Consider the following 19,296-nt stretch of genomic DNA (forward strand, 5'->3'; position numbering starts at 1 on the left):
AAGCCCAGTGGTTCTGAATTTCAACTGAAATTATCAATATGATCTCAGGACATGTTTTAAGTGTGTGTGTGTGCATGCACATACATATGTATATATCCTTGTTCTGCCCCATGGGAAGATCCAGAGACAAAAGAACGTAGTAATGAGCACCTCTTATGCTCAGATTGTAATTTGTAATGACCAGTTCCACTAAACAAGAACCAGGGTTCCCTGGAGAAATGGCTGATTCTAGGTCATCAAGGTGGAAAATGTAAAATATAAGCCTGGAATGTATTGTCCCACCAGAAAGTAAGAATGCCATGTCAGATGACCCCAGGACAAGAGCTACCCACCTGAGTAAGCCCCGTTCATGAGCAGCAATAAAGATAATAAGTGTGATGGATCAAAACACATCAAACGTGTTTAAATCCACAAGCTGATGACAATGACAACAATGTCATGACGATGACCATGATGTTGGCAACAACAACAATAATACTAATAACCCCTTCAATGACTTCTAGGTGATGCCAGTTAACTACCTCATTATTTTTGAAAACTTGCAAAAAAGGACAAAGTATTTATACCATCTTCCCTTTATATTTCCATATTAGGGTAACTCAATATTTGATACAGGAGAGTTTTTCTTATTCTAGCTACTGAACCAAGAAGTACTGATATCACAGAACCCTTCTGAAACCCTTAGTGAATTAATGAATGTAGGAATGGTCTTCAGTGGCTGATAACATCACAAAAAGGAACACAATTTGCAAGAAACACAATTGATAGAAGAACACATTAAATGACACCCTGGAGGGCAACGAGCAAAACTCAAAATATGGGAAACTGTACAGGACAAGCACAGTTTCAGCAACAACTACCATCACCACAAAAGGGGGAGGGGGAGTGGATAAAGAACCTAAAGATAAAGAGGACTTAAGAGACTCATTATCCAATTGCAAAGTGTAAACTTTATTGCTATCACAATTCAAACAAACTGCTAAAAGAAATAAGGTTATAAGACAGTCAAGGAAATCTGAACACTCACAATTTTTTCAGGGCATGCATGGTGCTTATTATTATTATTTTAAGGGCTCTTGTCTTTTAGATCAGAGGTCTGAGGCTAAATCCAGCCTGTCACCTGTTTTGTACAGCTCAAAAGCTGAGACTGGTTTGAAAATTTTTTAATGATTAAAAACACAAAGCAAGAATAATATTTTGTGACAATGAAAATCATATGAAATTCAAATTTCAGTGTCCACACACAGAGCTGCATTGAAAACGGCCACTCTCATTCATGTGTGTGTTTCTATGGCTGCTTTCCCACTACAACAGCAGAGCTGAGCAGCTGCAACAAAACCCGTCTGGCCTGCAAAATTTACTATCTAGCCCTTTACAGAAAATGTTTGCCAACCCCTGTTTTAGAGAAACATTTACAAGTTAAATGATACGATGACTGGGATTGCTTCAAAACAATCAGAAGGGAGCAGGTGGAAACAGAGATGCAGCAATTGGCCACATATTGTTAGGTGTTGAAGTTGGACGCCAAGTGTATGAGGTTTATTACATTATCTCTCTACCTCTGTGTGTATTCTCAACTTGCGTAAAAAAAGTAAAAAGAAATGTTTCTTCAAGGAACCAGTTAGAAAATAATTGCTCATTTTTGTACTTCTGAATAGCTATTTTAACCATCATTATTTCCCTAAATGATTCTGCTGCTGACTTATAAATACCCCAATGCTGCATAAGTATTTTGTCTAGGTTTCATCCACTTCCTGTGAAAGCATCCAGCCATCTATATGGTAAAGATACCACTACCAGTAGAAGAGAAAATGCACAGTGACAAAGGGAAGTCATTAGTAGCTGGTTCTTTGGCAACAACTGCATAACTAATATACCTAGCGTGTGGAGTGTGTAACAAACATTTCTTGAGTGAAAGTAATAATGGGTTTCCAAATCTTAAGAATAAACAGAAAAACCATTAGTCAGTCACTTGTCCTTTGTGCTTAGAGGACATCACTTCTTATAATAGAGACAAACAATTTTATTACACTTGGACAAGAGCCAATGCCCTTTCTTTTGAATGAAGGGAATGAAGGATGGCAGTTTCATAAATAGGAGAGATGCAGAAGAGAATAACAATCTACTTTATGATTCCAAAGTTCATCCTCTGTAGGAACTGCCTGGCTGCCGCTGCATGCCAGTCAGAGATTGTCCAGGTCTTGTCTCACACTGAGTCATACCAGGACTAGGGGGGGACATAGTTTGTTCTCCGTTCCACCTCTATAGTCCAAAAGACATTTTTAAGATTAAAGCCCATCAGAAGTTGCCAAATTTTCTTTCCATCTCAAGAAAGGACTTAAGTCAACTTCTCTCTCCTTCCTCTGTGCGTGATGCCAGATTATGAGACCAAAAACATCCTGGGACTCTCAAGGCCACCTGCGGCGGATACATAAACCTCCTACATGAAACATTTTCGGTTTTCCCCTCCTTCTGAAAAGAAGAGGTAGAAGAGGAAAAAACTAGAGATTCTAATAGTATCCAAACTTTCCAGGGCCTTCAGTCCAAGGCCTGGATCAGTAAAAGGAAAAGAAAGATAGAAAGGTATTCTCAGCCCCTAATCACAGAAATTCCAGAGCACAGCCACCTCTATCTTCTCTTCTTGTGACATACCTATGGATTTTTGGAAGCAAGAAAAACAAATGAACTGTTTGATGTATATGAGAAAAGCAACAACAACAAAAAATGCTTTCACAGGATTTATGGTTCTTGGGGCCAAATAAGAAGCCCTTGAGAGGACTAGATGCCTTTCTCTTCTCCCCTCCAAACTGAACCGTCCCGACCTGCGGTTTTCAAGTACCATTTCCCGTCCTGGCCTGGAGGCCTTTAGACTGCTGGGGAGGACAAAGCTCTCCAAATGCTGCTCCAGCTTTTTCTAGGGCATCCTTCTCAAAGCACCAGTAATTTATATCTTTCTTGATTGAGTTAGGTAACATCACAAAATAATATTTATTAATTAATGCCTCCTGGAATCTCCTCAGTAAGTCATACTGTTTGTCAATGTAAAAGAAATCGTTTCCTTTAAATTAAGCTAATCCAAAATCACACTAAGTTAAAACATATGGTATATGCTTTGAAGGCTTTTGGTGGTTTCAATCTGAATGTTCATGTTGCATTATATATATATGGATATTCAATTGACTAAAACAATAATGGATGTAATTTCAACCACTCAAAGTTTTAAGGAGAAAATGGTTCCTATAGCAACTAAAGACAGTCCTCTTTGTGTATTCCTGGTATTTTCTATGATGGTAAGTGATGTTAAATTTATGCTTTAATATATATGGTGTAAAATACCCAAGTTAAGCTTGCCAAGGGCACTATAATTTTACATCTTTTCAAATCATTTTATGGCTTTTATATATAATAGCAAAATTGGTCTGGTATACAGTTCTGATTTTTCCCCCTCATCATCTTTAAAGGAAGCTAAAAGCCACCAAAAAAGGTTGACCAAACATATACATTCCTTAACAAAAAAGCCAAGGCAACATCTACACACGAGCAGAATTTTAATTTTAAACTCTGATAAAAGCTATCACTTAAATTACTACAGTATATTAATGAATCCACAAGAAAATGCCTGAGTCTTTGTACTGTGCAAGAGGCAGTATAGTTAAGGATGTACGTTCTGGAGTTAGACGGCTTGGTTCAAATCCTAGCTCTTGTTACCAGCAATGTGCTACTGGAAAAATTACTGAAACTTCCCAAGCCTGTTTCTTGTTCTATGAGCATATAAGAGAGTGCTCCTATGGATGGGTCCAGAGAAAAAAATGCCCAAACACAGCCTAGCAGAGTATCTGTCACACAGCAGTGCTCAGTAAATGGAGTTGTAATTCTTTTATCTCAAACACATCTGTTGAAGTCAGTGATATAAATACTAATAATATAATTTATAATTTATTCATTCATAAATAAAATTCTATAAGTAAGAGTATTCTTCTGAGAACCATTTTAAGTTGCAAAAATCTAAAAGATTTTCCGTTTTCTCTCTCTAAAAAACCCCACAAAGGTCTAAAAATGTAGCTCAGAAGAGAAATGTGAGGAATTTATTATGCAGGTGAAAAATACTGTTTTCCCAATTGGGTAATTGAAGTGGAATTATATATCAAACTCTTAAAAGAAAAAAATAATCTCAAGGTCAACAGCTATAAAAGTTTTAATCCTAAGTGAGCATTATTCTTAGAAATTCAGTGTTTCCAATTTAAGAGCTCATACTGAATTACATTTCACACACGCACACACACACACACATACACGAGTGAGGTGGGTTCATCCCTCAATTACTATGACACAGGTTGTTGTCTTAGTGAGGACTCAAACATGTTAGCCTTGAGAGGTATATTTCTATTACCTTTAATTGAGGTCCTGTGGTAAGAATTTTTTTTCTAAAAAAATGAATTAGAGAACAAAATTTTATAACATGGGAAAAAAATACCTAAGGGAAAGGTATAAGAAATGAAGGTTTAGAAAAGATGACATATTAATAACCACATTTGCTTCCAAAATTACTCAAACTCTGCATGATATTGCTGCATACTCTGAAATAGTAAAAGGGACATCAGTAGGTTCTATATGCCCCTTCTCTCATCAAAACCATCCCTTGGAGTGAACAACTGTATCTATAAAACAGGCATCCCAGCAAGACAGATGTTGTGCCTGTTTTTTGTGCCTGTTTTCCTGGTCCAACTATGGGCCTTTGAGACTCACCTGGAGGAGACACATGATTTGTTCAGGCAGTCAGTAAACTAAGTGCCATAAGTAGGTATTTACTAAGTATCTCTTATGTGACAGGTACTATTTTAGCAGCTACATTGCAACAAGTGTTTTCAATAGAGTCCTTCATAGTAACACCATCTAATTTCCTTTTCTATTTCTTTAACACATGTTATGAAAGCATTTAAAAAATGTTATTCTGGTGTCTCACTTCTAATGAACACTAAGCCCCATTTGATAAAAAAGTAAAACTCAATGATATTGTACTATGATGGTTCCAAAGTTAACACAGATATTTTCACTGTAAATCTGAGTATATTTGGTTAAAAGACCACTGTTATTTAGAAGTACTCAATGAAGAAAAATATCCACGTGGTAAAATTCACTTATTCATAAATGTATATTTATAATCGACTTTACTAGCAAATGAAATTGTATGGAGGAGCCTCCTCAATGATTAAAAATGAATTAAATACATAATATACTATTGTGTTAAAGTTTCCTACCTTTCCTGGGCTTTCATTTTCTCATTAATAAAATGAGGAATTCAATTTGAAGACTGATCCACATCCAGATATTATATAATTCTGTGATTCTAAAAAGTAAGCCATTGAAAAATGATAGGGGTCTCTATCTGTTGAGAGAAAATTATTATTTTCCAGGCTTCCTTGGCCAGCTACTATTCACCCAACTTGCACATGCCAATTCCTGGCTTGATCAAAGCTGCCATTTATCTATTGTTGAAAAGGCATCTCCACAGCCTCCCTGCTTTCTGCCATTTGTCCTGGAGGCTGAACCACTCTCACTTCCCACTCATTTCTGGGTTTGATATGGTAGCCAAATATCGTAGATTGAATGTTTCTGTTTCTCCAAAATTCATATGATCAAACCAAATCCCTGATGTGATGGTACTGAGGTGGGGTCTTTGGGAGGTGATTAGGTTTGGGTGAGGTCATCAGAGTGAAGCCATCCTGATAGAACTGGTGTCCCTACGAGGGGATGCCTAGCCCAGAGCTCTCACTCCACATATGAAGACGCAGTAAGAAGTTGTGTATAAACCAGGGAGCTAGAGATCACCAAAAACTTCACCACAATGGTATCCTGATCTTGGACTTCACTCTCTAGAAGTACAAGAAATAAATGTTTGCTGTTTTAAGTCACCCAGCCTGTGATAGCAGCCCAAACCAAAGAAGACACTGAGCAAGAAAATGAAGGAATTTGGAGGAGCCTCCACAATGATTAAAAAAGAATTACATAGCAGAAGTTAAAAAATGCCCAAACTACATAGGTGCAGGGGAAGAGGACAGGTGCCCCGTGTTTCCTGGAAAACAACGTGCACAAGCCATCTCCAGATTTATGACCATCAATACTAGCTCTGGTGATCATCTTTACTTATTAAAAAGTGAAAATAGGCATTACAAATATTAATTCTCAGGGGAAACAAATGTATGTAGGAAAACGAAACTTAAAATACTTAAGAATGAACAACAGTAATGTTAATATAATCATACATGGCTTAAGGGATTTTTAGGACTCTGTAAAAAATACATAACTCAGAAATTGCTCATCAGCATGTAATATGTAAGTATGAAAAGAAAAAAACTAAAATTCCATTTTCTCTTCTCTGTATCTTATATATGTATAGATATAGAGTATGTATAGATACTCTAAGATATTTTCAAAAGGTAGGCTCACAGTGATCAGGAAGTTGATAATAACAGGCAATACCATCATGTTTTAGGTACTTGAATGATTTTACACTTACATTTCATCTGAGTGTATGCCACAGTTACAGTCCCTGCTGTATTCATAGATGGTCAAACTGATAGCACACAGCAAGTACATTCAACAAATGCACTGCACATCATTTTTGTACTATAAAAAAAAAAATCAGTTTTGTAGATGTGATCTTCCTACTGTACCTTGCCTGGAAGGTATTTTAAGTCTTTTGCTGCTATACTAATGGATGCTCATTTTGTTATATTGTTGTTTTGTATTCTAGGAAAACCAGTTCTATGTTGACAATAACCTGTAGCCCACAGATGAGACAGAGAAAATGTAAGCAGATGGGACACAACTTGTTAATCATAAACATTTCTTCATTAGTGTCATCATCAGATTTATATGTGCTTTGTTTTTGTGAAAGGCTCTGACAGTGATTATATTTAATCTATATTTTAAACAATCAAACCACTGGCCATTTTCGCAGAGGTGGATCAATATGGACATGTAATACATATGGACCTTTTTGTTTGTTTGTTTTTTGGTTATGATGGCTCCTTGATGTTAATCATGTAATGTCAGTCACAACCAAATTATTCCAACAGTATGGTAAGTGCATACTATCTATTCACCTAGAACTGTAATATAGGAAGATGCCATAGGACAGTGGAATCAAGCAGGTGTTAAGTAAAAGAAACACAGGTATACTATCCTCAGCTGTGCCATTTACCTTTGTGACCATGAACAATCCTGCACCTCAAATTCATCTCTAAAAGAAATATAAGACCATGGGATACACCATGCACCTGCCTTTGGTGGAACTCAAAATATGGTAATACAAGTAACACGAATAATTATAAATGATTATACTCTGAAGCATCAATGTTCCCCAAATAAAAATGTATTATTAGTTTCTAAATCTTAACTTACTACTGAGAAGATTCAAATAACAGAAAAGCCTAAAAATATATTTCTCATTCTTTTCCTGCCTGGGTCTCAGAATTACTTTAAAGACACAAGTGACTTTTTACTCAGACAAGCATTTTTGAAACTGTGTAGATTGGCAGAATGAAGAAATGCTCATATTTATAGGTCTCCACTTGAAAGACCTGAGCCATGATTCCAGGTTTGCTTCTCCCCACAACTTTTAAAGAATGACCTCAGGCAAAGGCCAGGGCATGGGCAAGGGGGCTGAAGGGCTCTATGAAACCATCACCTGTCACAAATCCTCACTGCTACATGAAGCCACTCTGCACAAATACAATTTAATAGAAACCATTCTTGCAAGTGAAGGATGCTAGTTTTATTTCATCAGCTATTAATAAACATTTCCCCACAGGATGCTTACTCAACTAGAGGAAATAAATCATTTAACAGTGAAATTATTCTAACATCACGAAGATTCACAAATTCCATGCCATGTCCAGGACAAACTAAGTTTCACTTAGAATTTCAAAGGACATGATCATGTGAAAAGCTACAGGGCAACAGGTAGTCATCAATGACAAGAAGGGCAAGACAGATTGGGTAATAAAGAAAGACATCAATGGATGAATTATAAAAACAATTTATCAACACTAATGATCAAATCTAATAAAACAAAAGCAAGAGAGTCTGGGAACATGGGAAATTCAACATGACAGCACATCGAGGCTACTGAATACAGGTATCATTATACCTTGGGTTTTGCCTTTTTTCATTCCTTACTTGGGAATGTGTTGTGCTCTGCTTCAGACCAGTGACTGTCAACCCAGGATGCACCCTGGAGTCACCTGGGGAGCCCTGAATGAGGCCCTATCATAGACCAATTAAATAAGAATCATGGTGTAGACCAGGCATTTAAAAAAAGAAAACAAAAACAAAAACTCTCCCAGTCATTCTAAGTGGAGTGAGAGCTCAGACGTTGCATTTAGACCTGTTTTTTCTAAATAGCAGCTAGCTTTCTCCCTATGACATGACAGATTCTCTTTAAAAACAAAGTCTTCCATTTTGTAGTAGGAAGTAGTTAAAGATCTCCAATGCCCAAGACAAAGCTGAAGTCCAACCATGACCATCCCAAGCCCAGGATGCAAAAAAGAGAAAATTGTATTTTCAACTTGCCTATAAATTCTTGAGAATATCTAAGACTCTGTTGAGACGAGTGTTTAGACTTACATTGTGTTCTCTGGAGTAAGATTACCACAAATATCAGGAGCCCAAAACTATTTTCCATGAAAAATTAAGATTTCTAGAGATAAATCAAAGATGACAGGATAGTGTCATTTTTAAAAGGTAGTTAATGCATTGTGGAAATTATCAATGAAAAATGTCTGTCTCATCAATTACCATACATAGTCCATCTTGATCAAGTTAAATACCAAACAACCACTAAGAAAATAATTTTCAGTCTCAAACATCAAGATTTTAAAAGAACTAGGAAGTGGGATATACAGGAAAAATTGAAGTCAAATACAGAAGATCAAGGTTGAGCACAGTACTCATGAGTTGCAAAATTTCTTACAGTAGTGAGTATAAAACTTTAAGAGAGAAAGAAACAGTAAAGATGAATCTGGTGCATGAAAACTCAGTCCTCTGCATACATTCCTCCTTCCCGGCCAGGGGATGTTCTCGCAGGGCAGGATGATGAGAAAACAGTGACATCCAGGTAGAAAGGTGAGGAATTGTGCAGTGGATCCAAGCGTATTAAGAATCTTCCTCCAGAATGTATTACCCAGTTGTCAACATATTATTGACTACTCCTGGGACGGCACAGCTGGTTGTTTTACATTTTCCCCAGAAGTAGAGGAATAAAAATGACCATTTATTTCAGCTGTGATGATGAAAAGGTAAGGGGAATGTAAAAGTTACAGAGTGTCATGCAAATGTGACACGTCACAATCACTAAGACACTATAGAAGAGGAAGGACAATACGAGGTGGAAAGGTGACATCAGAGAGGAAAGGTCAGTGTGCGTGAAGTGAAAGTCACGGTGGGATGGAACAGATACACAAAGAGGTTAAGTCATGAAGCAGCTCTGCAAACTAAAGTAAGTAATAATTAACCAAACTAAAACAAAACCAACAAGATCTACAAGGAATGAGGGATGGGTGGGAAGCAACACTAGGCACAGTAAAGAATGAGCATCCTGCACATCAGTGAGTAAAAGGTAGAAACAAGAATGGGAGAATGCCACAGCCTAAAGAAGCATGTGGTATTCTGGTTAGAGGGGACAGGTCACTTCATCCCACTCATTCTCTCAGAATCCCGGTGACCACGGATAAATCCATGAAACAATTTGCCATGCAAAATACTTATGGTGGAATTTGAAAGACTGTAACACAAGCACACAAATTATGATTACACTAAAAATGTCTACTTAAATATTCAAAAGTAAAAGATGTGTTGTTATTTTCTAACTTGAGGCTTTTTTCTCCTTGTGGGGATTCAAATTATAAAAAGGTGTACATGTGTGTGCACACGCACATGTGTGCACGTGTGTGTATGTGTGTGTGTGAGATGCTCTGGCTATTTCTCAAGAGGAAGAGTAGGGGAGAGCTCTATATTTGATACTTTAATATCCTGCTCTAATAGTAATTTCACAACCATATCTTCAAAGCAAGATAGCTAAGTAGAAGCAAAAGGAAAGAACAGAAATTAAAAATAAAAAAAGGTCTGTGAAAAAGAGTTAGCTTATCTAGAGCTCTTAGTAATCTCGCAACTTATCACTAAAGGAGGAAAGGAACAGAGACAATTCACAGGATCAATTTTCCATCAGTACCCCGACACTGACCTGGGTCCCTGGGCCCTTCCCCAGTGGCATGCACCTGTCCCCGGGCTCTCCCTGAACAGGCGACGGCGAGTTACTGTACCTGCAACCACAGCTTGTCCCCCGCCACAGTCCGGCCAATGGCACTGCACTGGAAGGTGGCAAACTGGCCGGCATTGACTTCCACATTCTGAATCCGCAGGAAGTGGGGAGTTCTGGCTACATGAAGAGAGAGAATTAAAGACATTAGAAGTGGAGATCTGTAACTTATAATGTGTCTTTTTTGAATCTATCTGCAATTTCGGGCCCTTCCATTCTGTTTACCTTTGAAGAAAACATCGCTTTTGCTTATAGGAATGCTTTCAAGATTTCATTACAATTGTAAAAAGTATCATGGAAGGCTTTGGTGTGCTCTGTGAAAGAACAGAGAAGCCAAGCATTCTGGGATAGAATCAAGAAGAAAGAAGATATTTTATTGTTCCTGCTGTGCAAATTATCATAGCTCAGCAGTCTTCTCGTAATAACAGATCTGTATTAATAAAGATTACACTGAAGCCTAATTGATGTTTTGAACAAAAACATATTAGATATTTATACTAACAACATGAAAAGAACAGTAAGAAGTTAAATGGTGTTGTCAAGGAAACTTTTTAAGCCAAGTACAAAGCTGTGCGTAATATATATTTTAATACAACTAATCGGTATGCAGCATTACTTATGTAATATTTCCCAACTACCAAAAATACCCCATAGACAGGCTCTGTGGAATTATGTTGGGACTGCCATAGCGTGGCAGTTTCTGCTGATTCTTATTCCCAATTCAAGAAGAATGATTCCAAATGCTAAACAACATTAAGTCTCATAACATACATTGTCCATGGGAGACAGCCCTCTGAATAAAGGATAATTCTATTTGATCTGAGAAGCACAGACCAAATCTCTGCAACAGAGCAAAAACGTGTGGTAAGGAACTAGAATGACAGGTCAGGAATTAAATTTTATGATAACTTCTATTTTTTAAAATATTTTATTTATTTATTCATAGAGACACACACAGAGAGAGGCAGAGACATAGGCAGAGGGAGAAGCAGGCTCCACGCAGGGAACCTGATGCGGGACTCGATCCCGGGACTCCAGGATCACACCCTGGGCCGAAGGCAGTGCTAAACCACTGAGCCACTGGGACTGCCCAACTTCTATTTTTTTTAGGAAAAAGTCTCATCACAGCAGTGATAGGATAAAAGCAAAGGGCTGGGAAAGGAAGAGGTTAGGGAATAGAAAAGGGAGAGAACAGGATGCTAGTGTTTTCTGGGAGGGATGGGTAAATCTGGACAATAACTAGAATAAATTTCTTCTGCCTTTCTGGCTTGCCCTCACTTTCTTTCTTTTTCTTTTCTTTTTTCTTTCTTTTTTATTTTTTTTTGACTTGCCCTCACTTTCAATGTGTCTTTAGGCCATGCCTAGACACTTTCAAAGAATGGTACCCCACTACTGAGTACCCAAACATGATACACCAGCACTACTATCAGCCTGTGCAGAACATAATTAGGAATGGAAGTGGGTTACTACCCAAGAACAAAGAGAAATGCATTTTAATATCAGTAACACATAGGTAAAGTCCATTACTAATTTGAGGGCCACTAGTAATTTGAAAAATATATTCATGATGCTTAGCATGCAAAATGTCCTAAGTAACTTCTTTAAAAAAAGCAGTATAACTATGGGTCATTGTTTCTAATGCTAATATATTAATTTAAAGCCCTATGACCTAATTTTTCACTAATTTAAATTATCCTTGGCCAAGAATAACATAATGTTGTGGTTTTTAAAGACCTCTATTGAAAGTTCCTGAATCAAATTTCTCTTCTAGTCTCTGTTCTCAAAAAGCTGAAAGATGTTTTATTTTTAGAAAATGGAAAAAGGTAACATTTTTTGAGCATTTGTGTGCCATAAACCTTTCCACTGAACATTCACAAATGTTCTGTGAGGTAGATATATTTTCCATTTTGCAGATGGGAGAATTTGTGGACACTTGCCTAGTAAGTGTCAGAACCAGAGTGTGAATAGTTCTAAAGCCCAGGCCCACTGAGTTGAATTCATATTATTTGAAATTAATAATAAAATTATTTAAAATTAATAAAATCCTTATTATTTCAAATTAATCAATGAATGGGGCGCCTGGGTGGCTCAGTTGGTTAAGCGCCTACCTTCGGCTCTCGCCATGATCATGGGGTCAGGAGACTGAGCCTGTGTCAGGCTCTCCACTCGGAGGAATCTGCTTCTCCCTCCCCCTCTGCCCCTCCCCCTACTTGCACTTTCTTTCTTCCTCTCTCTCTCTCTCTCTCTCTCACTCACTCCTCTCAAATAAATAAAATTTTCAAAAAATAAAATAAAATGAATTGATGAATTCATATTATTTATATTGAATTTATATTATTCAATTAACTTGATTTTATATTCTTTAAAATTGTTTACTTGCAATTCCAACTTCGGTAGAATGCTACTCTCCTAACCTCACCGCTGCCACAAATGAATATACTTTTGCTACACAAAAATTCCTAACCATTATTATTTTAGATTAACCTATATGACAGGTTCCCCATACTAATAGAGATCATTAAGAATTTGAGATGTGACTAAATTAATAGGACTACACTGGAAGCAAAAAAGCTGTATGTTTGTCAAGAAAATAGAAACAAATAGAATATTCTTTTTCTTCAAATCCAACACAATACGTCCACTATAGTGTACCTGTCATCAACTGGAAACTTCTTCAACTGTTTTCCCCCTATAAAATAATTCTAAGCACATTACCCCTAGTCACATGGACATCAGACTATACTGTTTACACAGCATTCATGAAAGGAAGAAAGATGATGGAAGAGGTAAGCCCTCTGTTCACTCGTGTGTTTGTACAGCAGTAGATTTTAGCTACTTCACAGGAATTCAAAGGTAGATGATCAGAGTGGTCTATGCTCTATAGGCTTTCAAGACACACGCACACGTACAGACACACACACACATATGCATACACACACGTACACACACTACCCTGCACTCCTGGCTCCTTAGGGAGCGGCTAAATACATTTCCTGTCAACCATCCTTAGCCATTGCGGGGTCCCCTTTCAAGAGGGTCCCTGTCACACAGCCTTCACCATCTATAGAAGTTGCTCTCCTCAGATTACCAGCAAGCTCCTAATTGGCCCAAAATCTCCATCTGTTACTCATGTATGTCTTTGGCCTTGGCTTCTTATCCTGCACCCCACCTATGACTCCTTCTCCTCTCTCCTTTTATTCTCTCTCTACTTTAAGGTCCCCAAGAATTTTCTCAAAATTCCTCTTGCTTTTCTTATGCAGCACAAGTAAGTTCTCTAAAATTTCTCAACCAGAAGGTCTAATCAAAGCATGTGGAACACCACAGCTCAGCGGCCACCCCTCCTCCCACAGATACAGAAATGCAAGAAAGATTCTCGTTCCTATAATATTTCCCTTCCTGATATAACCATTAGAGATTTTCAGCCCTTCAAAGGCTTCTACACTTTCTGAGTGGCACAAGGGGAAAGCTAAAATACATTTAGTTTGAACATCAAGAGTATGCTTGCCATGGGCTAAAATCATTTACAGAAAATGAATTTTAAATCTTGAAATTTTTAATTTCATTCCTTATCTAGCATGGCAGGAGAGTTATTTTGGAAAAGCAAGGGTGAGATATTCATATAGTTGTCTCTTTCTCTTTTAAAATACTATAGCATGTTTCCAAACTGCCCAAGAAATAATATAATTCATTTTCCCCTAGATCTGAATGGCATCTGAAAACAACTACCTGGACCAACTCACTTACATGCTCTTCCTACTAATATGGTTAATATATTTCAAAATGTCCAAAATATTGGAAATCAATTTAATTCTTTTTCCTAGGATTTGTGATTTAAGTAATTTATTTTTCACTTTTAGAAGATATTTTCAATAACAAACATTAAAAATAGAGAAATATGTAATTTTTAATCATAAAAATTTATCTCTAAGAAGGAATTTTTGAAATACGCATATATTTCTGCACATTGTTATAAAAAATGGAACATATCCTATCACATGTTGAGGAGACACATAGCATGTTGACCTAAAACCTGGGCAACCTGAGGAAGGCTGGGAAGGTAAACTTTGATTCATCCAGAGTTAGAGTGAATTCAGGAATGTTCATAAAGATTATTTATTGCACTAGGTGAGGAGACAGATGAAAAGCCAAATCACGAGAACAACCAAAAATTACGTAGGTATGGGGAGAGGGTGGGATGAAGGTTAAAAAAAAAATTCCACTGGAACCAAAAAAGGAAGCTTCTAGCACCTAGTAAATCCCCTCTTGTGGGGACATAGTGTGGGCAGCTATGTTATTCATGGGTTGTTCTGAGGTCTCTGGTGGGAGCTTCTGGCTTTGCATCACATTATCAAAACAACCCCTTGCCATTAAGAAAACTAAACACATCTAACACAGTCTATTGGTATCTTTCTCTTTTTCTGTGGCAACCATGCACTTAAAAAAATTAACAAAATATGGTCAGCATTTTCCTGTCTTAAATATTCATCTAAAACTATTTGAAAATCTGCCTGATATACATCAATGGTCCTCAATTGTGGCAACACCATCCCCAGGAAACATCTCACAATGTCTGGAGACATTTTTGGTTGTTACAACAGGGGTAGAGAAGGAGAGGGTACCACTGGTACCTAGTAAAAAGAAGCCATGGATGGTGTTAAACATCTGCAGTGCACAAGATAGCCCCCCACCCCGCGCCCCACCTCCCCACCGCCAAATTACCTGGTCCAAAAGGCCAAAAGAGTCGAGGTTGAGAAGTCCTGATATACATGATACAGACATACTAAAGTTTACTGGATCATCCTCTACTGCTGAATATTTGGGTTTCTTATACATATGCCAAGATAAAAGTTTTCATAATTAAATCATCATATAGACTTTCTGCTTTTTCCTTAGGATAAGTTTTTAGAAATTGAATACAGTAAGACAAAAGTAATGCATTTTTAAAAGACTTTTGACACAAATTGCCAAACTGCTTTCCTTAAAGCATATAACAATTTGCATCTCTACTAAAACGATATATAAAAGAGCTCTTTCACCACCCCCTCAAAAATACTAAGTATTAATTTCTGTAATCTGTATTGAGAAACTAATGAAATACATGCTCTTTGCTCTATCAGCTAACTTTATAATAATAAATAATTTGAATATCAGAACTGTCACTAGTTCTGTCCTTGGTCTGTTCATCCACTGGAAATCCACCCTAGCGAGACTGCTTTCCTATGGGCCCTGTTTCTAGCAATGGTTAACTGAACCAAAAAGAAAGACACAGAAAAACTCATTTATCAATACAATCTACTAATACTTACTGCCTCCAGGGTTTTTTTGTTAGGATATAACCTACATTTTTAATTTGGAGGCTAAAAATATGATTATGTGACAGTTTGTCTTTGTTTGCCCCCGCTCCTAAAGATTTATTGGACAGAACGAAAGTTATTACTTTTGCCTTAGAATTGTTTTGATCTTCAATACAGCTTTCTGAAAGACTGTCGGTGCATATTACTCACATAGTAAGGTTAAAGGTTTAAGGAATTTATACTTCTGTTCAAATTGTATTTTGGGAGGGCCCTTCTCTGGAATGGATTGACTGTCTTTGCTTTGGAAAATAGCATTGCTTAGTTGAGAAAAACACTGCCAGAAAAAAAAAATCTGGCTAAGATAATAAAAGCCACAACCCAAATGCAAGCCAGATGAACACACACAAACCTATTATGCATAAATGTTTTTATAAGCAATGTATCTTTGTCAGATGAAACATAATTGATCTAAATGGAAGACAGTAACTCATCCACCAGGGTGAACAAGACAAAGGTATTGTGGAATTCTGTTTTCCACATCAGTTTCTTCTAAGAACATGGAAGTCAAAATTTCTAATCATGGCATTTGTAGGGACGCCTGGGTGGCTCAGTGGTTAAGCATCTGCCTTTGGTTCAGGTTGTGATCCCAAGGTCCTGGTATCAAGTCCAGCATTGGGCTCCCCCGGGGGAACTGCTTCTCCCTCTGCCTGTGTCTCTGCCTCTCTCTGTGTGTCTCTCATGAATAAATAAATAAAATCTAAAAAAAATGCATTTGTAAGTTTTTTCAATAAATGTTAAAGGCCTATATAACCTTTCCAAAGTTATAAAATGCCTGGATTCTCCTTGTCCAGTGATCTGAATTCTAGAACTGTTTCCTTATCGGAAGGCCAACACTATTTTATGATTTGGATTTCTGCCACATGTGTTCAAGCATCACTATTTCAGCCCATTACTACCTCTGAACAAAAGTAAAAGTTCCTCACCCCAAGCCTTGGTGGACATTATCTATCTATCTATCTATCTATCTATCTATCTATCTATCTATCTATCTAATTTGTAAAACAGGGATTTTTTTTAAAAAAGTACCTATCACAGAGGGTTGAAAAAAAGATTAAGCAACATGCTCCAGGAAGTTATGCTGTGTGCCTGGTACCATAAAAAATGTTCATTAGTATTTAAAATAACTAATGTATCACTGGAAACTGGAAAAGATCCCAAGAAAAAAAGCTCTACAGCCAGAAAAGTTCTGATCTCATGCTGAGCTGTATGCTCTGAACCCTGCCAAACTATCTTAATTGTAACACCAGGTATAGGACCGTTAAAGTAGGAAATTTCAATCTATCCCATATTCAAAAAGAAAAATTCTCTCCCTCTCTCCAAATTTATAGGCCCATTTGTCTCCTAGATACTCTTTCAAAATGCTATGCCAGCTTTCTTCCAAAATCGGCAGGAGTTCTAAAAACTAAGTACCTTCCATGAATATCAAACAGGAATTTTACAACTCTCCTATTTTCTCATCTCTGCCATATTCTGTTGCTTCTTATTAAGAAAACAGTTTGTAAAAGAAGAGAGGTTTTCAGGTTTTAATTGATCTCAAATCAACCTCTGATCCCAAAGTCAACTATTATTGACCAAGATGCAAATCCCTTCATAGATGTTTTGTATTATTGATCCTTCAAAGCCCGCACCAAAATGTTAACAACAAAATCAAAGAACGGTAATTTGTGAGATCAAAGTGCGAACTGAAGGAGGGCAAAAGAGGAATGAGCCCTGACCCTTTTATGATTTTCATTTGCATTTTAATGGTAATGGCATAGGTTGAAATGAACTGGAAGCTTTCTCAAACTGCCAGAACAAGCAGTCAACTCTTTTATTTGTGTAGCATGTCATCACAAACAAGAAAGCCAACTTCTGCCTACGAGAATAGCTTGGGACTGCCCACAATGAAAAACAGTACATTCTGCATGCATTTTTCTTTTTATATTTTTAGATGGACACTGATCAATTACTCCATGTAAGAAATCAATCAGTTTAGCTACTTAATTTGCAGCTAACTTATTCTTCTGGGCCCATATGGGTGGAGTGCCTAAAAATAATAATAACAGCTAACATTTATTGGGCTCTTAGAATGTGCCAAGCACTGTTATACGTTCTTTATGTACATTCTCATTTAATCCTCACATTTACTCTGTGAAAGTATCATTATTATTATCCTCATTATATGAATGTGTTTATAGGGCCAAAGAGGCCAAGGAACTCTTGAGACAGAAAGAAGCAGGAAGCTTTGCTCTTAACAGGTTACAGGACACAATTATTTTTGTTTTGCTTGAAAGTTAAGGATGCATTTTTTAAGAAGATTTTATAATTTTATTCATGAGACACAGACAGAGAGGCAGAGACATAGGCAGAGGGAGAAGCAGGCTCCCCACAGGGAGCCTGATGTGGGACTCAATCCCCAGACCCAGGATCACACCCTGAGCCAAAGGCAGATGCTCAACTGCTGAGCCACCCAGGCATCCCAAGGATAGATCTTAATGAAATAATTTTTCAAGTGGCAAAACAGATTCAACATTCTTATCATGGAAAAAAAAGTTAGGTACTATACACAAGTAACTTTTATAAGTCATTCATATCTCAAAGAAGAATGACATTTTTGGAGGAGAAAAATCCAAGTTAGGTTCCTATGTGTTTAAAATGAAATGTCAGTTCTGAATTCTATGGACCTCTCAACGGAAGCATGTGATCTGTCATTACTCAGCAGTACATAATTAAGAAAATAGTTCTAATTTTTTGTCACTATTATTCTTATTTTAATCACACTGCTTAATGTCTTCATAAAATATATGAATTTAGAAGCAGGCCAGCAATATTTGGGTATGCAAATAAATCAGTGAGTGAAAAAATTAATTTTGTTTTATAAAATAAGAATAACTTTGAACTTAGGATGCTGTATTATGAAGTCAGCATGTCTTAAATGTTTAAAGAAAAACTGCTAACTTATTTCATATTCCAAAGTAGTAAAACACCACAGTATTGGATTTTGTATTCACTTTATGCAATATATGGCATGTAGGTTTTTGTTTTCAATCTTTTTCAAAAGAGTAACCTACTAAATAAAAGATATTTGAAAATGATATATGCAATAAGGGGTTAATATTCAAAATATATAAGGAACTCATGAAAAGATGTTCAACATCACTCATCATCAGGAAAACACAAATCAAAACCACAATGTGAGGTATCATCTCACACTAGTCAGAATGGCTAGTATCAATAACACAAGAAATAACAAGGGTTGGCATGGATGTGGAGGAAAGGCAACTCCTGTGCACTACTGTTGGGAATTGGTTGAGCAACTCTGGGAAGTGGTATGGAGTTTCCTTAAAAATTAAAAACAAAAATACCATATAATCTCATAATCTCACTGCTGAGTATTTACCTAAAGAAAACAAAAACATAAATTTGAGAGATATAGGCACCCCTAATGTTTACTGCACGATTATTTATAAAAGCCAAGACAGGGAAGCAACCCAATTGCCCATTGATATGTGAAAGGATAAAGAAAATGTTATATACACATATATACACAATGGAATATTACTTAGCCATAGAAAATGAAATATTGTTATCTGTGACAACATGCATGAATATACAGAGTATTAGCTAAGTCAAATATGTCAGATG

At 36.9% G+C, this 19,296-nt stretch overlaps 1 protein-coding gene across 6 annotated transcripts in view; it reads right to left on the reverse strand.

Moving 5' to 3' along the window:
* The window catches only part of PTPRM (protein tyrosine phosphatase receptor type M), a 779,952-nt gene that overhangs the window by 424,322 nt on the left and 336,334 nt on the right, over positions 1 to 19,296 (reverse strand). For all 6 annotated transcript variants that reach the window (XM_072828757.1, XM_072828756.1, XM_072828755.1 and 3 more), the window contains exon 5: positions 10,323 to 10,438. In XM_072828757.1, the coding sequence (XP_072684858.1) occupies positions 10,323 to 10,438 (116 nt within the window). The remainder of the gene's footprint in view (positions 1 to 10,322; positions 10,439 to 19,296) is intronic.

This window comes from Canis lupus, chromosome 6, assembly GCF_048164855.1.
Source record: "Canis lupus baileyi chromosome 6, mCanLup2.hap1, whole genome shotgun sequence".
Lineage (NCBI taxonomy): Eukaryota > Metazoa > Chordata > Mammalia > Carnivora > Canidae > Canis > Canis lupus.